This window comes from Lissotriton helveticus, chromosome 4_1 (genome assembly GCF_964261635.1).
Source record: "Lissotriton helveticus chromosome 4_1, aLisHel1.1, whole genome shotgun sequence".
In the NCBI taxonomy this organism is placed as follows: Eukaryota; Metazoa; Chordata; class Amphibia; order Caudata; family Salamandridae; genus Lissotriton; species Lissotriton helveticus.
Genome location: NC_136063.1, coordinates 1,063,640,136 through 1,063,661,429, shown reverse-complemented (window position 1 = coordinate 1,063,661,429; position 21,294 = coordinate 1,063,640,136). Strand labels below are relative to the sequence as shown.

At 44.1% G+C, this 21,294-nt stretch overlaps 1 protein-coding gene across 3 annotated transcripts in view; it reads left to right on the top strand.

Annotated features, from left to right (window-relative positions):
• TRIO (trio Rho guanine nucleotide exchange factor) overlaps nt 1–21,294 on the top strand; it is a 4,034,553-nt gene that overhangs the window by 1,568,819 nt on the left and 2,444,440 nt on the right. For all 3 annotated transcript variants that reach the window (XM_078687660.1, XM_078687659.1, XM_078687661.1), the window contains exon 20: nt 1,265–1,380. In XM_078687660.1, the coding sequence (XP_078543786.1) occupies nt 1,265–1,380 (116 nt within the window). The remainder of the gene's footprint in view (nt 1–1,264; nt 1,381–21,294) is intronic.

Here is a 21,294-nt window from a genome sequence, read left to right as displayed (position 1 = left end):
ACTTTTTGGCTAAAAAGGAACCTCCTGTTGGTCTGAGGTCCCATTCCACTCGGGCCATGGCGGCTACTACTGCCCTGGGCCGGGGATTCCCCTTGCAGGACATTTGCCAGGCAGCTACGTGGGCCTCGCTGCACACATTTTCAAGACACTACTGCCTGGACAGCCAAGTCCGGAGGGATGGCTTCTTTGGCCGTTCCGTCCTCCAGGACTTTCTGGTGTAATCATTGGTTTGCAGACCCACCACCGGGGTTGGTATTGCTGGGGTATCTATTCTAAGGTAAGGAATCTAATACTAACCTGTTTCTTTCAGATGCACAAGTTACTTACCTTCGGTAACGATATATCTGTAAGAAACAGTAGTTAGTATTAGATTCCTTACCGCCCCACCCATCCTACCTGTTCTGCGAACCGATGACTAGGATTAAGGTCATCCATTTTCAGGGCCCTAGTTTCATGGCACCAGTGTTGGTTTTTATCATGGCTATGCGTTTCTGTTGCGGAAAAGCTGTATATAAGAACTGACGTCAGCACGCGGAGGCGGCGTCTAAGTACTCCAATGATGTCATCACGACGCCGATGACGGACACGGAGCCGCGAACGATGCCTACCGGCGCGCATGGGTACTGCTACGCAAAAACTTCCGGATCCAGTCTGACGCCTGGGGATATTCTAAGGTAAGGAATCTAATACGAACTACTGTTTCTTACAGATATATCATTACCGAAGGTAAGTAACTTGTGCTTTAGGAAGCATCCTATCCCAAGGACTGAGTTGGGGAGGGAAAATTCAGAAACCTGCAACCATTGGAGATCTCAACCTGTAAACCAATGTTAAAGAAATGGAATGTAGTACAACTTTTGTTAAAACGCCGGTACTGTCCAAACAATGTTTTACCTTGTCATTGGGACTGTACCTTTCACTCATTTTCATCCCTTACAGACCTCCGATCATAGACTTCTGATCTGAAAGTCCATCATATTGTGAAAGTATGGACTTGAGATTGAGTTTTGCCAGGAATCTAATCTTTGAACTGAGGCTGGGGAAAGCTTTAATAAAAGCTATGTATTGGACTCTTGGATTTTTCTGGGTTTCAGATTATGATAGTTGCAATTGCAGCAGTAGATTTCTTATCCTTTTTATTACTGAATGCTGTAAAAAAAAAAGGTTGATGTGCAGTTGTACGAAAGAAAGTTGTATGTTTGGTATATGTTTTTTAACGATATTGCGGCATTCTTAGTTTAAATGCAATTACTTGGTTTTGTAGACACCTTAAATGAACTGTTTCAGCGAGAGAACCGTGTGCTACACTACTGGACAATGCGAAAGAGGAGACTTGATCACTGCCAGCAATTTGTCGTTTTTGAAAGGAGTGCCAAACAGGTCAGTATCAATAAATCACTACATGCAAAGTCTTAAACTAATGGATTTGTTTGTGAAACAAGCGCTAAAAGGTAGCTTACAGCGTCTGAGTTAGTTACATTGTAAGTTCACCCATCATCCATTTTTCATACTTTTGTTTAAGATTGGAAGTATCTTTTGAGCTACCATCATAAACTGTCCTTTTATTATTGTGATTAATTGCATCAGTGCATGTAGAACATGAAGAAGAATTAGCTAATAGACTGAGGGCCTGATTAACAAAAGTAAACGTATACTTTTGTGTAAGTTTACTCCTTTTCAGTATTCACAAAACTGCAATGTAATAGTTAGTTTATGAATGTGGAGACTCAGCAGTCGTGGTGGGGAAATCCACACATAAAACGATAGGGCTATCCTATCTTTTTATGTCCCAAAAAACTGACAAAGCCAAATAGCTCTCTTATTTAGCTTCATCAATGTCTTTTTCCACCTAAATTGTCTATCATCGTATCTGCTGTGCAGTGTGGTTAAAAGTACAACAAAAAAAAAAAAACTTTCACGCTGTCACCATTGACCATGATGTAGCACTTTGTTTTGTTTTACTTTTACACACATTTTCATTAAAGTTTCAGAAATATATAATCACAGGTTACATGCATTTTCTCCTTTGGAGGACTTGTGTCACAATCAATAGCATATGTACATTTTGTTTTTACATGCTTTTAACAGTTACACATATAATAGAACAGTATGATATAACATGTAAGGTGTTACATCATTGTACATTCAATTATTGTTGTTCCTGATGAAGTGTCCCCTTTAACCAAAATGCATACTATTCCTGCTATTGTTTGTGAACCTGTACAATACTGTGCTTCAGTACCTATACCTTGGCAATAAACTATATATGACAACCTCAGTTGGTATTGTTGTGGTATGACATTTTCTTTTGAAAACCCATTATCCCCCCTCCCACCACCCCAATGCAAACGTACTTCGTTAGTCTGGGTGGATTGGTACTTTTGTATATTATGGAGAGGGCATTTAGAGAAGGAAAGGAAGGGAAGGCCTGGAACAGATAACATTTTCATTCAGTTGTCGAAAGTGGTTTCGCTTTGAAGTCCCTTCAAATCTAATTGAGTGAGTTTGTTTTCAGTACTTCTTTAGTGATCATTAGCATGAGCCTTTAATTGTTCCAATAAGTGAGCCCAGTCCATGGAGATTAGCTTTTTACGTAGCCCCCTGTACTCTTCACGTTATAAAGCCTCCGTTTCTTCAGTGGCCCATTGAATGTCTTCCTCCTATGCCCTTGGGGCTGAGTGGGCCATCCAGCACATAGTGAGCATTCTTTTGGCCAGTATTAAGGAGAGATCTATGAAACGGCGCAGTACCACTGCTGTTTTGGGAATCTGAGATATGCTTAATATACAGGCCTCAATAGAGGGCCTAATGGGACGTTCCAAGATGTGTGATAGTCCTGTCATAACTGCACCCCAATACCCTTGTAGAGAGGGGCATGACCACAGCATATGTATCAGGCCTGCATCAGGTGATCAATAACGGGGGCAGCCGGAGGAGACACTGCTATATTGCCTGCATCCTACATGGTGTGAGGTATGCTCTATGCATAATCGAGAATTGGATACATTTGAATATAGCATTACGAGGTACTTGCTTGGAGTATTGTAGAATTTGTTCCCATTCTTTATCAGTTAGTTCTCGTGCCAGATACGCCTCCCATTTCTTCCATAGTGCTGCCAACGAGACCTCCCAATGTGCCCTTAGGCCCTGGTGCAGCCATCTCACCAAATGAATTCCATGCCCTATCACACGTAATGTTTGCAACAATTGGAATGTAGGGGGCTCCTTCCGCTCCTCCCGCCAGTTCACACGTGTGCAGTACAATATTTGTGTGTCAGAAACAGTGTTGCGAGTACGCCATTGATGCGTACAAAATCAGCATGCAGTATTAAGACCCCGTCTGTAATAATGTCCCCAATTATTGTAAATCCGGACTCCTCCCATGTTGCCAGTCTGCGGGCTGACAAAATCCCTTGATGGGATGGTAATCCACAAAGAGGGACATTAGGGGCGTACGGAGAAGGTGTTTTGGTATATTTAAGTGCTACTCTCCAATAGTATAATGCTGTCTGGAGAAGTGGGGACACATCCACCCGTCTTTTAGAGTGGGGGCAGAGCAATGCTTGTAGCATTCCATTTTGTAGTTGTGTAGGTGTATACCCAATTTCAAACAGGTTATAGTCTGCCAGCCAGAATGCCAACCACTTTAGTTGACACACTATGCAGTATGCCTTGTAATCTGGGGCCCCCAAACCTCCTTGGGTCGTGGGCTGTTGTTTTTTTGGCAAAGGGCTATACAATGGCATCCCATACCCCACACCAGCTCAGTCAGTAAAGAGTCTATAGCTTTAAAAATCCAAAATAGTACCACTACTTGGAGATTCACGAAGTGATATGGAAGTCTTGGCAAGATCATCATTTTAGCCACTGCCACTCATCCTGTCGCTGTTAGGGGCAATTTAATCCAAAAAGCCACCTGAGATTTATAGAGTTGACAGTACGGACAGATCCCTGTCCAGTATGTCAGGAATTGTCTTATATATCTGGAATCCGAGGTATTTAAAGGTAACCTACTATGAGTTGTGCCGGGCCAACGGGCCAGTGTGACTGGGGGCAATTCTCATACAAAGAGTACAATATAGATTCTGAGGCATTTATCTGTAGCTCTGATATAGGTCCAAATCAAGCCAGACTATTTGCCGATGGCTGTAAATCCATCTGTATGTCCTTAAGATACAACAACATATCGTCAGCATACAAAGATAGTGTGTGTGACCGGGCCTATCAGTATGCCGTGTATACTCTTTGCATGTCGTAAGTGTTGAGCCAGGGGCTCCATCGCCAGTACGAAGAGTAACGGTGAGAGGGGGCAACCTTGACGTGTTCTGCGAAATATGTGGTATGTGGGGAAATAGTGTGGCCAGTTTTAGCCCTCGCTGTTGGTATTGTATATAGTAACTAGCAGCCCGTCCCGACGTTGTCCGGTGATGAAATAGAATGTCTGCAATGGTCCTAATAGGCAAGGCAAATTTATTTCAAAATTTCTTTTACCTGTGCAGTTCAGCTGTGCATAGACGGTAATGGTAGGTGTACATTGCTGTCCAACATGTGCGTCCGCTTGTGCAGTCAGTGGCAGGAACCGCCCAAGTGATATGTGCCTCAGCAGCGGTAACGTTTCCAGCCTGTGGCTGCTGTTGATTCCCTTGGGCTGACTGTACCGGACTGTGGCCCTCTCGATGTTGTGCGCCTGGTGTTAAGTCCTTTGGGCTGACAGTGCACTGCCTGACAGCGGGCACACGATGCTGTGCGTGTGTGAAACAGCAGTCTGTTGAATGTTTTGTTTTCCCGCTGCTACGCTGACTCGCCTCAGCACCCGCCTGAGCCCTGGAGCAATATGGCAACGTCCGTGACGGCTCCAGCCGCGAGCGTGTTTGTCCGCTGTACCTGATGCCACTGCAGGATGCGAACTGTGTTACCCGTGAACGTGTTTGTCCGCTGTAGCGCCACTTAGACGCCCCACATGGCGTGAACGTCCAAAGCAGCTAGAATTGCCAAATGCAACGCCCACTGGTATTGGAATGGGAGTCCCACCGAGAACGCTCCTCGCAAGTGGTGGAATACAGCTTGGTTTAGACGACTGCCGCACCCATAGCTGTATGCACACGCCCCCAGCACAACGCACACGCCCACAACGGAGTACTCTGAACGCTTTGTTTTGATGAATGCCTTGCCCATTGCTGTATGCACACGCCCCATCGCGGTATGCACACGCCCCCAGCACAACACACACGCCCACAACGGAGTACTCTGAACGCTTTGTTTTGACGAATGCCTTGGCCATCGCTGTGTGCATCCATACTAATATTATAAAGAGAGAGCCCAAACCTTTGAGGCGGGTAAGCTCAGGAACCACAGCGCCAATCACAACACCCAATATAGCATTGGAAAGGACAGTTTCAGCAGATGGACATAGGCTATACAGCAGCCCACCATATACATTAGAAGGGTGAAAGAACGTTAGGGGCAAAGTAGTCCGTTGTGGGCGTGTACGTTGTGCTGGGGGCGTGTGCATACAGCGATGGCCAAGGCATTCGTCAAAACAAAGCGTTCAGAGTACTCTGTTGTGGGCGTGTGCATTGTGCTGGGGGCGTGTGCATACAGCGATGGGGCGTTTGCATACAGCGATGGCCAAGGCATTCGTCAAAACAAAGCGTTCAGAGGACTCCGTTGTGGACGAGTGCGTTGTGCTGGGGGCGTGTGCACACAGCGATGGGCGCGGCAGTTGTCTAAACCAAGCTGTATTCCACCACTTGCGAGGAGCGTTCTGGGTGGGACTCCCATTCCAATACCAGTAGGCGTTGCATTTGGCAATTTTAGCTGCTTTGGACTTTCACGCCATGTAGGGCGTCTAAGTGGAGCTACAGCGGACAAACACGTTCGCGGGTAACACAGTTCGCCTCCTGCAGTGGCGTCAGGTACAGTCGACAAACACGCTCGCGGCTGGAGCCAACACAGACGTTGCCATATTGCTCCGTGGCTCAGGCGGGTGCTGAGGCGAGTCAGCGTAGCAGCGGGAAAACAAAACATTCAACAGACTGCTGTTTCACACACGCACACCATCGCGTACCCGCTGTCAGGCAGTGCACTGTCAGCCCAAAGGACTTAACACCAGGCGCACAACATCGAGAGGGCCACAGTCGGGTACTGTCAGCTCAAGGGACTCAACAGCAGCCACAGGCTGGAAACGTTACCGCTGCTGAGGCACATATCACTTGGGCGGTTCCTGACACTGACTGCACAAGCGGACGCACATGTTGGGCAGCAATGTACACTTACCGTTACCGTCTATGCACAGCTGAACTGCACAGGTAAAAGACGTTTTGAAATAAATTTGCCTTGCCTATTAGGACCATTGCAGACATTCTATTTCATCCCTGGACAACGTCGGGACGGGCTGCTAGTGTACTGATAAAGATGATTTCGGTGCCAAACCAATCTGGAGAATGCTTTATATGATAAGTGTAATTTGGTATTAGTGTTCATCTACATATGTTTAATTTGTGAATAGGGTATTATCACAGCAAAAAAAGTAAAAAGATTTGAGAGAAAATGAAGTTTCAGGCTGACATTAAAAGGTGTATATTTTAAAAATAAATCAATAAAATGTATTATTAAAATTGGTATTATGATCCGAATTAGTGGGAAGTTTTGCAAAGTAGTTCTTCTTTGTGTTTTAGTTACTTAAGAGCACCGCGTCATGTGTGAGAGAGTAGAGCAGGACTGAGAAAGGAGCAGGGATGTAGCTTAGCCTGTGAGAATCAGAATTTGTGAATCTCAAAACTCCCAACTTAAAAGTGGCGGGCTGCAGGGTGGAGGAGTTAGATGATCAATGTTGGGGGTGGACTGTTTCCATCAGGAACAGGGTCCATACTGATTATCATTAGGTGGGCCTCTGTTTAGAATGCCACAGTGGGTGAAAAACGAGGGGTTAGAATCCTACCCCCATTGATTGCCACTGGTTAGACTATTTCTAAGCATACATCACATCACCTTTTGGGTGTTTGGTTGCCAGTAGTATGCCTGGAATCTTGAGACTGGTGCTTCTCTCTAAGCCTACTACTGCTAATATTTGTGAATTTAAAAAAGTAGTAATTTGTACTCATTCAAGGAGTACTTCTGTGGGTGCAAATGTACTACTTGTTTTGTTAACCGTTAGTCAAAAAAATTAAAAAGTTAAAACCTCATAGTGAAATTAGAACGACGAGAAAAACGAACACAGATATAGCAGACCCTACTCAGGGTTCCCGAATACGAAACCAAGATCGCATCTGAGAAGTGTCACACCCCAAACACCCCCGATTAAGCTGTCACCCTGCCTGTCCCACCTGGGCCTAGTAGTTCTCCTACTTGACTACAGACACGTACACTACAATGGCCTGGATTCCCTGCTTTGGGTTCACTTATTTCACATGTATTCTCACTACACGCACTCATATTCGTCTTTGCTACAAGAAGCCTTGATGGTAGAGTCATCAAATCAGGGCATGTGGCCAGGGCTTCCATGTTTCTAGTCCTTGCCTTTTAAGAATCATTTTATCAAGTGACCCATGAGCTAAGTTAGAGTTGCAAACAGAGGAGGGTACACAGGCGAAATTAGAGAGCAGAACCGAGCCATGGGACTTGCACAGCTCTAAGAGTCTGTGCGCAAGCTGAGCCATGAAAACGTTTTTCATGTATATCGTGCCACAAACATAATGTGAAAATAAGATGCAATCTCTTCAAAATTCCCAAAAGTGTATTTCTTTAACATGCACAAGCGTTTCACCTTAGTACATCAGATAGAATCAGTGCATAGATAGATTTCTTTTTAAGTTATAATTTTTAGAAGTATTCATGGCTTATCCGATGAGCCTCACAAGTGGTGTAGTTTTGATCTTGGTTACTATTTAAATAAAGAGAGAAAAGAAAGCATAATATGAGCAGGGCCGGACTGGGAACCGAAAGCAGCCCTGGCAAACTGCTCAGCCGCCCTCCATGGGGCGGTAGAGGGATTGCGGCCGAGCTGTTTGCAAGGGCCGATTTCGGCCGATTTTGCTACAGGGGGGGCGATATTGCAGTCGCGCGGTAACAAAACCTCCCAGCACCCTGGCTGCCCACCGGGGAAACGCCCGGTGCCCACTACGGCCAGTCAGGCCCTGAATATGAGCCTCCGGTCTTGCCATAAAATCCAAAGCCAAAAGATAATAACACATTCAAACCATCAGATAATAACCAAGGCAACGAGATACTTTTTTGTCGTGGGGCAGGAATGAAAATAGGAAAGAGCTGGTTTTAAAGCATTGTTTACTAAACTATAAGCAATCCTGGAATACAGCTGATGAACACAAGGGTAAAATGTAAAGTTTCTCAGCTCGGTGTAAATCTCTCATCACGGAGCGAGCAATCAGCGATTCCTTAGTGTATTCTTAAGGGACTTAAAAAAAGCATCTGAATGTGCTGCATGCAACCTTGACCTATCCAGATCGGGGTCCCATACAAGGGTAAAGTTACATCATCTTCACCAAACCCTGCTAGGGTGACTAAAAAGGTTATTAAGAGCTTGTCAAGGCCAGTATTTTAGGCATATACTATACCGTTCTGTATCTTCAATGTGCTCATGATATCTTTCTCTTTATGTCTCTATTTCTTGCTACATGGTAAAACCCTAGGATCTTTGGAAGAGTGTTAAACCATTGTGTTGTGTTTGGGCAGAGGCCTCAAAAGCCATGAGGCATTGCTTGTGTCTGAGGTTCCTGTTTTAGGAGATGCGCATCTTGTAGGACTATATCATACCATCCGTCCAATATCATGTACCAGTTTAACCCTTTTGTTTGGTGGGTTCATTCCTTTTGTTCTTAGAGAGACATTTAACCCATCATGTATGGTTGATTTAGCAATAGTGTTAGATGGGCCTCTTATCCATTCTAATCATCTACAGCCCTTGGAATGGAGTGGATTGGATGCAAGTTTATAGACGCCCCACAGGTAAAACACATAATCCCCTGCCCCACTCTCAACATAAGCCTTAACTCTTGAACATAAGAAAAAACATGATTAGATAGCATATTAGGTGACACGAACCATTGCATGTAGTGGATCCCCCTGTATCCTGGGGGGATGACCACGTTGGCTCATAGTGATATTATCCATTATCTTGCACTGAATGGTCCGGCACTGCCATGGGCCTTACCCATGCCTGGGTATAGATAATCATGAAAGAAAAGAAAGAAAGATTGAAAGTAAGAGTATGAGACATTAGAAGAAATGGAAGCTTGGTTGGACTGGCTTATAGGGTAATCCGGCATGGCACGAGGGCTTGTGTGACAGATCCGTGTTTGTGTTGTATTTTTGAGTGTATGTGAGCCCAGTTTATGGTCCGGTGGGCTAGTTTAACTGTTGATTTCTCTGAAATTACCACAAACATTCCCTGCAGCAAGTATAAATGCATGCAGTATTCCGTTCCTCACAAAATACCTATACAGCTTAAATACAAGTTTAAAACTATCCTGATTTGCAACTGTGGGCTGCTTCTTTTTGCTATTTGGTCAGCTAATGGGGTCCCTAGCATATTTTCTGTTGCAGTCCGACCCCGAAGAGATGATTAAAGTAAACGTGAGGTGACGGGACGGTGGAGCTTCGCCCGAGCAAGAACGCCGCACGGTGAAACTGCTCTGCTGGATCCTGCACATTCTTGTTGTTTTAAAGCTGATCTTCATTGTTGTTTTAAAGCTGCTCTTCGCCGGAGCTCACAGTTATGAACTCGAGGCTGAGCCCTTACTCATCCAGACGGACGCTACCACAAGCTGTGAGATGCTGGGGGATCACAACGAGCCACACTTGAGTGACCAGCGGCGCAGTGGATCTGTATTCCTGTGAGTCGACAGAACGTGTACGGGCGGGTGCTGGTGGTGCCGGTAATTGCAGACTCATTCCTGGTAAATGGTCTGCTTGTGAGACACACCTTTCCCCTATGAGAACTTGAACCGCATAGCTCCGCTCTTTCTTCCCTGGGCCTTATCGTGTGGTTGCATGGACCAGCGGCCTGGACAGTCTATTGAGGGTCCCGGCAAGCTGCCTGTCTGCACATGGCATTTGGAGGTCCTCTTTTGAATTGGAAGCTGTTCCTGGAATATCCTTCCATGATACTTGTACTTCTACTCACCTACATGGGTAGAAGGACACCCTGCATGATAACAAGCTATGTACTACTGAACTCCTTTGGATCTAAAACTTTTTGGCAGCCATATTGGATTGGGCTTGAAGCCTTTTGGCTGTATTACCAATTTTAACTGATTGTTGGATGCTAATGTCATCAGGGACACCTTGCACCAGCTTCTTAACCATGTTGCATTTTCACCTCCTGGGACAGTTGTCTACTGCCTTCTTTGTTGTGCTGGAATTTTGAGCTTTTCATGCCGGGCCCTAAAGTGTTGAGACAGTTGTGATCCAACTTCGCCACATTTAAATCCTAACTTGAATGTTTTGATGATAGACTGTCTGTGGTCGAACATAGGATTGACTTGATACCAGATAGCGCCGCAGCCATCTGGAACCTTCAGTTTAAGGTGGTGAAGCTGTAGGATCGAAGCAGACATGATAACATTTGCGTCTATGGTGTTCCGAAGAAGGAGGCGGGATTGGACATGAAGGGTTTCATGGTTACCTAACTGCCTGGTCTCCTTCATATGTCGTTTGACCACCCCCTTGAATTCCGAAGGGTGCGTAGATCACAGGTCCGCCGCGATTCCACCCAGATACTCCTAGGCCAATCATTGCGTGCCTTTTGCGTAATGCGAAAGTAGGAACTACCCTCCAACTTGCACACCAGCATAGCCCTTTTCAGGACAAGGGACACCCGATCCCTATCGTAACTGATTTCTCACATGCAACTAATCACCTTAAAAAAATTCTTAGCTCCCTGCCCGCTCCTGAATCCTAAGAATATATCGCATACACGCTATGGGTTACTGGGCCATGCTATTATAATTGTCACAGTGAATGGAAACACCTGTGAATTCTATGAATCCTGATGCACTAGAGTTATGGAGGAAGAAATGGAAATGCAGTCAACCGAGACTCTTGCCAGTAAAATGCCTCTGTCCCAGCACATCATAGCAGACTCTAGCGAGTACACCTTCATGTGGACAAATACAAGCCCTCCACATCTCCCTGTTCCTCACATCACCTTGATCATTGTCGCAAACCCCCGCGCCAATCTCCCTGGGAACCTGCTAAATCAAGATTGCTTTTGAAACCCTTGTTAAGAATATATGACGTTTGTGCACTACATTTGCTCTTTACTAGAATATTGACAGAATTACGGGCCGGATGTGGCCAGCTGACCCTCACCAAAACTTGCGACCTATAGAGTTGCTCTAATTTTGCTCTTCTACACCTTTTGTACTTCTATATATTTACACCTACTTCTTTCTATCGATCAGTTTATTCAGGCAGCGGTCTGATTCGGACTGGGCCAATCATGTCATGTTCATGACAAATGTAAGAATACTCTTGTTGACGTTGAACAGACTCAACGGCTATGTTAAAAGGAAAAAGATAGTCATATTTGGGGACCAGATCTCCTGATGTGGCTCTTCTGCAGGAAATTCATCTATCAGCCCTCGAATCCTTGAAACTACAGTGTGACTGGGTGGGGAAAGTGATATTTGCTGTCTTCTCCTCACCAAAGAAAAGTGACACTGCTATTCTAATATATAAAAGATTGATGGCCTGGGTTCACAATGTCTAGAAGGACGAAAACATAGGTTGTCTTTGCGAGTCTGAAAATCTAGGCCTCCAAATTTATTATAGCCAGTGTCTATGCCCCCATGGGTTCCAAATTATCCTTTTTCTCCTGATTGCACAGACTGCTGCCGTCCTTTGGAGACATCCTTTTTAGCATGTGTTTGATGGATAGTAGCATTCAAGATGGCGCTGTTTCTGAAAATCCTATTTCTATTCTAGGCCCTTCCACACTTACGAGAGATTAGCTTTCTCACTGCAGGGAGTCTGTAATTCATTCTCTTCAGGGGGTAGACTCTGCCTTAGTTTGAAAGCTTGTACAAAACTTCCCAAGCAGTGCGGACAAGGGGTACCACATCCAATGGTGCAGTGGCTCAGGGGCAAGACTTACAAGTCTGGTCCCAAGTAATCAAATTTCCCATTCCTCACTGGAAGTGTGTTATTACTAAGTTATGCATGCTGGCCTAACATCTTTTCCCTGGCCTCAACAACTCAACAACCTTGTCCGACCCCACCCTCCTCTACTTCATTCCCTCCGCTTCACCTATCCCCCTCCCCAACTATCTCCCTATCCTACTCCCAGCTCCCCCTGACGCTTGTTCCCCCACACCTACCACTTTATACATATATTTACCTGCTTCTGTTATGTATATGTCTACTAGACCTCAATGAAACGTTTGTATGACCCTATATTTTCCGCTTGGTTTCTTTTACCAATTATAGGTGAATTACATGGACTGCTCATTATTTCTTTTAAAATGCCTTGCTAAACCAAATGCTCTATTTTTGTTGCACCTCCTGCTTTTATTTCTGAACTCATTTTGTACTGTCAGGTATTTGGGAAAACTGCACCTTCAGTACCTTGCAGCTCTTCTGGTAAATCTTTTCGAGTCATCTTTTTAATGTCAGTTTCTTGCTTGGCTAACATGGTTTTGTAAATGCCATCTTCATCTGGTGTCTGAATCTCAACACTATTTTTGGTGCAAAATATTGTGCAGTTAATTTTGCACAACAAATCCCTTCCTAGCAGGTTTACAGGACTGTAATCACACACCACGAATGTATGCATTTCTTTAAAATTGCCAATCCGTACTTCCATTGGTTCTGTAATAGGGATCCTAATCTGTTTATTAGAAACGCTCACTACTTGGATTGCTTCTCCCGAGAGGGGTAGGTTTGGGATGTCTGCTTTTCTCACGGTAGAACGGGTAGCACCAGTATCCAACAAGAAGGTGATGTCATTTCCTTCAACCTTTACTTCAACATAGGGACCTGACTGATCTACCGGTAAGGATGCTCCAAGTACGCATTCCTCTTCCCCCCTCTCAGGCACTGTCAGAAACTATCCTCCTCAACAAATGTGTATTGCAAGAGGAACTGTGGTGTTAGTGTTTTTCTTACCACTTCCCTCTCAATTTCCAGTATCCACACTGTATTTGGCTTGACTCACAAAATATGGCATAGGGTAACTGATTTTGTATTACCTGCCGTGGTTGCCTCTGTGATACTTCATTCTCCGTCTGTGGATTCAAGTTTTGAGTTTGAATATTATTATTCTGTATTAATTTACACTCGTTCCTCCAATGTCCCAATTTTCCCCACCCGTGACAGGGAAACTTTTTCTATGACTCTTCTTTGCTCATTCTGTTTGTAGGTTTGCCCCCACTACAGTCACTCGAACCTTCCCCTCTTCCTTGGTTGTTTGCTTGCTGACTTAACTGGAGTTCCTGCTGTTCTGCTAGTTTTACTTGTGCCCACATTACTTTTTCTTCTAATTTCTTTTGCCTATTATAAATTTTTTCCCCTCAGTATTTTGCATTCTTGAGAAACTCATCGATAGGCTTCGCTTGCCAACATAATTTATATTCTTTAATCATCTGCGATATTTCTGGTTTTATACCTGACACAAAACGACATATAAAATGTGTCATGTCCTTATTATTGATGGTTTCCAACCCACTGCACTGTTTGAATACCTGCAAAAGACACTCATAATATGCATGTACTGATTCATCTTTGTTCTGGGTTGTTCTGTCTATTTTTGTCCAATCAGTTTCTTTTGGGGGTACTTTCCCTTTCAAATAAGTGATTACCTGATTATACTTTTTCATCACATCATCTGACAGAGCTCCTGTCTTTGGATCTCTAGGGTATTCGTCATTGGGACAATCTACCGTAATTTTACATTCTGTCCATAAATCTGCAGGGACAACTATTTTGAATAAACCATCTAAATCTTTTAGCAGCACTTTTGAAACTTTCACAAACCTTTCAACTTACCTGTACCATTCTACTGGTTTTTCTCTGAGTTTTGGAAAATCATTTGTAAATGATAAAATATCCTGTCGGGACCATGGGACATGCACATAACCTCCTCCTGGTACTTCTCTCATTGGGTACAACCTTTCAACTTTTTCTGGTTCTTTCATTAGATACTCTGATTTGGTTTGAGTTGCTTGAGCTTCTTTTTTCTTTGTCCATCTAGCTTTCCATCTGTTTAAGTCTCCCCATTTTTGCAATAACGACAATAAGTCTTTCATTTGCAACTTTCATCCGGACACATTCATGTTTTCTAAATCTTTATCTGAAAATTCAGCTCTGTAAGGTTTCTGCAATACTTTAGATTTACATATGTCAATTCCCATATCAGAGGCCAAATTCATTAATTTCTCATGAAATATTTTTGTATTTCGAGTGATACTTATGCATATGAATAACAACTCCTCATCACTGAATGTATTCAATCTCTCTAATCCTACATTTCCAGCTATCATTTCTTCTAGTTCTACTCTTAATTTAAAAATGTCCAATACCTTTGGCTGTGATTTTGGCTTCTCTATTTCTCGGGTCCATCTTTCTATTTCTTCTGGGGTTACTACAGTGGTACTTCTTGTCCCTGTGAACGTGTTCATCTGTACCTCTCTAGAACTCCCAGGAGCAATTTTCCTGATGGAATCGCCCACGGGTTCTCTAACAGGCAAATCCGTCAGGGAAATAACTGACTCGCACACATTTGTCTGGTCATCAACTATTATGTTTTCTTTTCTGGGTTGTACTATGGATGTGGTCAGGACGGGAGTTTTAGGACAGGGTTGCTTGTCTCCATACAAGGGAAAAACTGGACCTATAGTTACTGGTATCGTTAGGGCTTCAGGACTCTTATTCAGCTGGGTGATTTTCGGTATTAACTCACTTCTCTGTTTATTTATCGCTTCTCTTTCTTTTTCTTGTAATACCTTTTCTATGTGGTTTCATGTAAATCTGCGGAACCAAAGGCGGTTTCAAGAATGGAGCACTAGGGGTAACTCTGTTTGTTTCTTCATGATAAGGTGGGGGATTTTTCATTAATAAATCCTCAAGATAATAATCTTCTGAATCACCACTACTAGTCATAAATTTTTTCGCTTTCTCTGTACTTTTACTTCCTGATGGTTCTTCTGTTCTCAGTACAGGATATAATCCTTCCACTAACATGGACTGTCTCCATTGTTTCATCTGCTTATCTCTTGTCTCTCGGGGAAATCTGGGATAAAATTCACTTAAATTTATCTCAAATCTTGGTCTGTCTCGCTCAAAAGCCTCAGTCTCCCACTCTTCTAATGCTTCATACTGCGTTAATCTTGGTCTGGGGTCTAATTCATTCATGCAAGTTCGTAAATTGTGCAAAATTCTCCCATTAAATGTACCGTATTCTGGAAATGCTAGTATGCCATTGTCCTTTGTGTACTCTACCCAGTTTTCTAACCATACACAAGTGTGGTAGCCCCTTTCTATCATCATGTATGATGCGGGCGTTTTTGATGGTGGAATAATAATTCCTTCTCTCGTCTTAATGATTTTATCCTTTTTGAAGTTGTTCTTAAGTTTCTGAAACAATGAAATTTTTCTCTTTTCTCCGTACATTGTATATAGTCGTCCTCTAATTTGTTGTTCTTTAGCAAACCTTAAGTATTTTCTCTCAGGGCGATTTCCTATAAATACTGGATCTAGATGCCACATAAAATTTCCGCTCTACTGAAATTTACTCAATTGTTTACTACAATGCATCTCCAATACCAGCACATCTCTTATTTTCAAAGACCAATCAACATTTCAATTTCAAAGAAATCCAACCAATGGTTGTGCAGCTTGTCCTGTGAGATGAGTTCTCACGCTCTGCACTCACCCCTTCTTTACAATATTACCTCAGCTACACACCCGCTGCCTTAACCAATCCCAGCGCAGTTCTTTGTGGCGTCAGTGCAGGACCCGCGACTGACCCCTCCTTTGCAAGGTAATACGACAACTCACTTTTCTCTTCAATTTAAATGCACAATTTCATTAATTATCAACATAAAAACATTCGCTATTGTGCCTGATTGTCTAAATTCAAAGAAAAGACAATTTTATTTTACTGCGAGTAAATCCCTTCCGTTTACCCTTCACACACTACGAGTAAAACCTTTCCCGCTTACTCTTCATGCAAGCATCAAAGAACCTGTTACTCCTTCAGACTTACCCTTTCTAGGTGATATAAGACCAAAGTTTCACCAGCGAACTTCTTTGCTATCAATTATTCTCACTTTTACACAAGGAAATCCCTAACCAGTGCTTCAAGTCCTACCTAACTATCTGCACTTACTTCATCAGGCTAGTAACCTCACTGCAGTGTGGCTTCCATTTACCACCCACTATTCAATATCCCCGGTGAATTCCAGACAACGAATAACAATACAAACGGGTTTTGGTTAATACATAAAATCAATACAAAATCAATATAATCAATACACAACTAACTACCTATCGTAACTAAATCCTAACCACTACTCTGCTACCAAAGAAATACTGATGGGGTGGGATTACCAGCTCAGTTTACCAATACTCACCTGGGCCCATAAACATTCACACCTCGAACCGGTAATCCAGCTTAATTTCCTACCTATCAGAATTTTATTCACCTTTAGGACTTATACCTGTACACCATGACTTACCAAATGCTTGCCACCTGTACTCTAAGTCCTAAGGATCAAAAGGTGTTAGCATAATAGGTAGTGTATACCTTTATCCTTCATGAAATAACCACAGAGTCAGGAAAGTTTTAAATACTTTATCTATGCAATAGTTTGCGAGTTTAACAGCCACAATAGTGAAACTAAAGATTTCTCAAGTAAGAAAATAATTATTAAAGCAAGTATTCTGCAAAACTTTAGAGCTACAGTTTTAGACATTGGTACCTGGGAAGGGTGAGTGAGGGAAACGGTACAAGGACATACCACATAGATTATATTTACCTAGAATGGTGCGAGGACCAACCCTGGCCATGGGCTGGGACAAAGAATGAAGGGCTCCCGACAAATTTGGAGCCGACAGGACAGGTGCAGATCAGGACAGGTAACCTCAGCCAAGAGCAATGCCAGCGTCACACCCCTCTCTGGCTATCACTCGGACCCTGACTGGGTCATCGAATCTTCTCCCTCAGCAAACCCTGATTCTTCTGATAGAGTGCTCAACCAGCACTCTGCTCTCGATACTCCTTCAGCATACGTTGGGTCAGTGACAGGTCTGTGACATGTCGGACAAACTAACTATCTGAGCCTACCTCTGTTATACCATTTTCCACGGCAATGTACCACCCCCCAGTGTTGCAAATTTGTGTATTCCCTTTATTTGATTGGTCAGAAAGACGAGGAGAAGTCATCACACCATACCAGTATTAGATCATTTCCATTCAATAAAGTTGATCAATGTTCCCACCCATAATTTACTTTCCCATGAATTTTATTCCACCCAGCAATATTATTTCATTTTAATACACTATGTATAAAGTTTTGTGCTTTCTCTTCCTCTTGTTTCGGGTCATAAGGTAAATTTCTCATGAAAATCACGAGTAAGTCAGGACTTAGCTGTCATTTAATGTCATGTCTTCGAGGATCTGTATGCTGGACTGCGCATGACCAGGAATTTTCAAAATGGAGTTTACAGCACCCTTCAGGCCCAAATACGAGCTAATAATAAAGTCAAAGAGAGACACATTAGAATGCGAAAATAAATGAATACACTGTATACTACTTATTGCTACTCTAACCCCATTCATTTATTTTAACTACAGCATTAATAGTTAAGCAGGACGAACACAGTTTAGTTCAAGCAGCAACATGTGCATCAGTGTGTGAGGCATGAAGCAGCCATCTTTAATACTAGTGCGCAGCTACAAGAATTCCCACCAAAAGTGACAGATATGTCACACCACGTAGATGTGGCAGATGCATGCGCAGTAAAGTTCCTGCGTTTTCCGCGGCCATTTTTAGTCACTCTGGTTACTGTTAGTAAAAACACATACGAAAGCTTCCCCTAGATACTAAAAAAGTGTTGTGTAATGCAATTGTTAATAAAACATGTTGATTAATAAGTTACATGTTATTTCGAGAGGATTGAATCCGAGCAAGTTTCTTTACGTATGAAACCTTGCTCCATCAGTGGGTACCAGTCTGGCTTACATAGCAAGGACTGCCTTTTCCTACATCAGCTTTTAATGTGTTTACTGAAGACCTCATCTATCTATTCAGGCATCTCTGGGTGAAGTCACGGGTATATTCAGTTCTGTGAATCACCAAAGGTAGCTCTTGGAGGCAGTTGTATATGATGGCATATGGTGGGATGATCCTTTGAAGTAAGAACATTTTCCTGGTGTAGTAGTTAGCTACAGCTTACCTCTATGGTCCTCTTTCTGTGAAGTGCCCAGAGTCATGACAAGTGGGTGATTTCAGGATTCCACTCTCCTCCCCAATCCATCATTTGGCTGACATCATGTGAATCAGGTTGTGGGGGTGGCACCCGCAAGTTAGTTCCTTATTTATCCCATCTTAAGAATGAAGGAGCTCTCTATTTAAATGTCATGTTCATTGGCTCCCTGTCCCCCACCTGGTGCCGTCATGTAGTTATCCTTGCTCTTTGCATGGGAATAATATCTCCCATCCACCCCTCTTATGGTACTCTGACTGGTATCTTTCCTACTCTCCCAGTTCCCGAAGGCTGCTTCCAGTGTGGTCAGGAGCGCCATCCCAATCGCCCATCTGCTTCAATGTTCCTCCTTAAGTTGGTCACATCCCTTTCTGCTGCCCCTTGAGCAGAAGGTTTTACCCCTTCCAATATCTTTTCAGTGTGATTCCACCACCATGAGGGAGCCCCACTAGAGCCTCCAGGCTCAGAGTCAGTGGTCTTAGTGTAGTCTACTCCTGACATCTGTCTTTAGTACATTTGTGGGCTCAAGCTTGGTACGTTATGTTATGTGTATTTGTAAAGTGAGCTATCACCCACGAGGATATCTTGCCGCTGAGCAGGTGTGTGAGCCTGCCCTGTCTATGGTAGGTTGCTTAATTGAAAAGCCAGGTCTTCAGCTTCTTGAGGAATTTAAGAAGAGCGGAAGAGGCTCTGCTGTGGAGTGAAATGCCATTCCACGCTTTAGGACCTCTTACCCACTCCATTTTGAATGGGTCTGTGTAGCATATCTGCACAATTGGGAACTCGAGGACACCGAATGACTTGGCAATAGAGACAGGTTGGGGGGACCTCAAAGCAGTACATCCGTCTAGGTTTGTATCATGACAAAACCTCCCTGTAGCCTTGCTTTAACATACAGTTGGCACATCCATTCTGAAATGTTCAACATACTAGGCTTGCTATTTCCTTTTAGACTATCATCTTCCCTATTTTGTCTTCCATGCTCGCATGTTTGTTGCTCTTGTGAGACACCGGATCTGCACCATTCTCTTAAGATTATATCTAATAGAGACATCTAGCCGCAGGTTCCTTACCTTAGAATATCCCAGGCGTCAGGCTGGAGCCGCAATACTTTTGCTCGAGCAATACCTTTACAGTCCAGAAGGTGGCGTTGGTCGGCTCCTTGTGACATTGGTGGCGTCGTCCGAGCCTGAAATGATGTCACTTAAATAGGCTCCACCTAGGCGCGCTGACATCAGTTCTGTTTTTTCTGCGCCAGCTACTGCGGTTCCGTGAAGAGAGCTACCCTCTGTCACTTTTTTACAGGCTTTTTTTCTATTTTTTTTGTCAATGCTTTTTTATGTAGAGGGTTTCCATCGATGTTAAGGAAAAATTCTTGATTCAAACAGTGCAGCACCTGCCATCATGCCATGTCAGTGACGGATCCACACTTAATTTTGTCTCTGGTGCCTGGAGAACGACCATGGCTCTGCATTGTGTTCCGACTACAGGGCCATAGCTCCGAAGGCTTTGAGGGAGCTATCCCTAAAGCTGCTTGCGGCCCGGTGTTCAACACCGCGTCACTCACCCCAGAGGGCTCGCTCCCAGTCCTGGTCAAGAGGAAGGTCCGGGCGCTGCTCCAGTAATCCCAAGACCTCTTCCCAAAGCTTAAAGTCATCATTTCGGTCAGGTAAGAGGCTAAGAAACACAAGAGGTCGAAGTGTGCTTTTTTTCTATTAGTCTGTACGCCACGACCGATGAGCTCTAGGCCTCATTCTGCCGACTCTGCGCCTGGGTCGGCTCCGTGTTTCCCTGCGTTTCCAGGAGCCGGAGCTTAAAGATATCTATGACGCCATGTGCCTCATGTTTGGGCAACCTGACCCTCCAGGCTCACCTTCAGGCCCCAGAGGTTCAGGAGGTGGCTCCATCAGCTGCCATGCCAGTGGCTCCGGCCCCTGCGCTGATGGCCCACAATGGATCCGGTGGTGGATCCGGACTGGATCTCCGGTTCCGGCCCCACACTGTGACTCCAGACTATGCCGGTGCCAGTACCATCCTTATCCCAGACAACCTGGAGCCTAATCAGCGCCCTTTGAAACCTATTCTGGCACAGACGGCACCCTTGGGTCCTAGGTCTGTTCCTCAGCCTTATGCCCTGATCAGTGTGTGTCAGTGGTAATTCCTGGTATGAGAGGAGCAATGTGGTCAAGTCTGAGATGTATGAGAGTGTGTGCATAAATGCTGCGCAGTGATGTGCACAGATTTATTGTGGTTATTTTAGAAATGCCACTTTTAGCAGTTGGCATTTCTGTGTGCTATGTGTCTGCCTGCCTGATGTGAATTGCATGTCTGGCTTGTGAGTGACAGGAGCTGGGAGGTGTGTGTGGCCCATGAGGGGCAGGATGAGTAGCGCTGGGCTGAATAGGACATCTGGGATGAGAGTAGTGGGAGGGGTAAGCCCCTGACTCTGAATAGGACTGTGCCCAGCCTGCATAATGCTGGCTCTGCCCGCCGTGGTGTGCCTGATCACTGAGCCCCCACCTGACAAAGGGGAAGAGGAGTGTGGAAATCAAATCTATAATTATGCCCCTTCGCTGCCCTCTGCGCGATCTAAATTATGTCCTTTTGCGCGATCCCCTTTGCGTGATTAATAATTGCCCACATTAAAAGCCAGCACCATTTTGTTTTTAATTCACCCTTTGGTGTCCCAAGACCCCGAGCACGACACCCCTGCACCTGGCCTTCCTCATTTTCACCATCTGTCTCTGTGGTTTCTGCCAAGTCCGGGAAACCAGTACATGAGTTCCTGCTCCTCCGCAGAGATGGTTCATGTTTCTGACATGAAGCATGAGCACAAACCCTCAAATGAGGAAG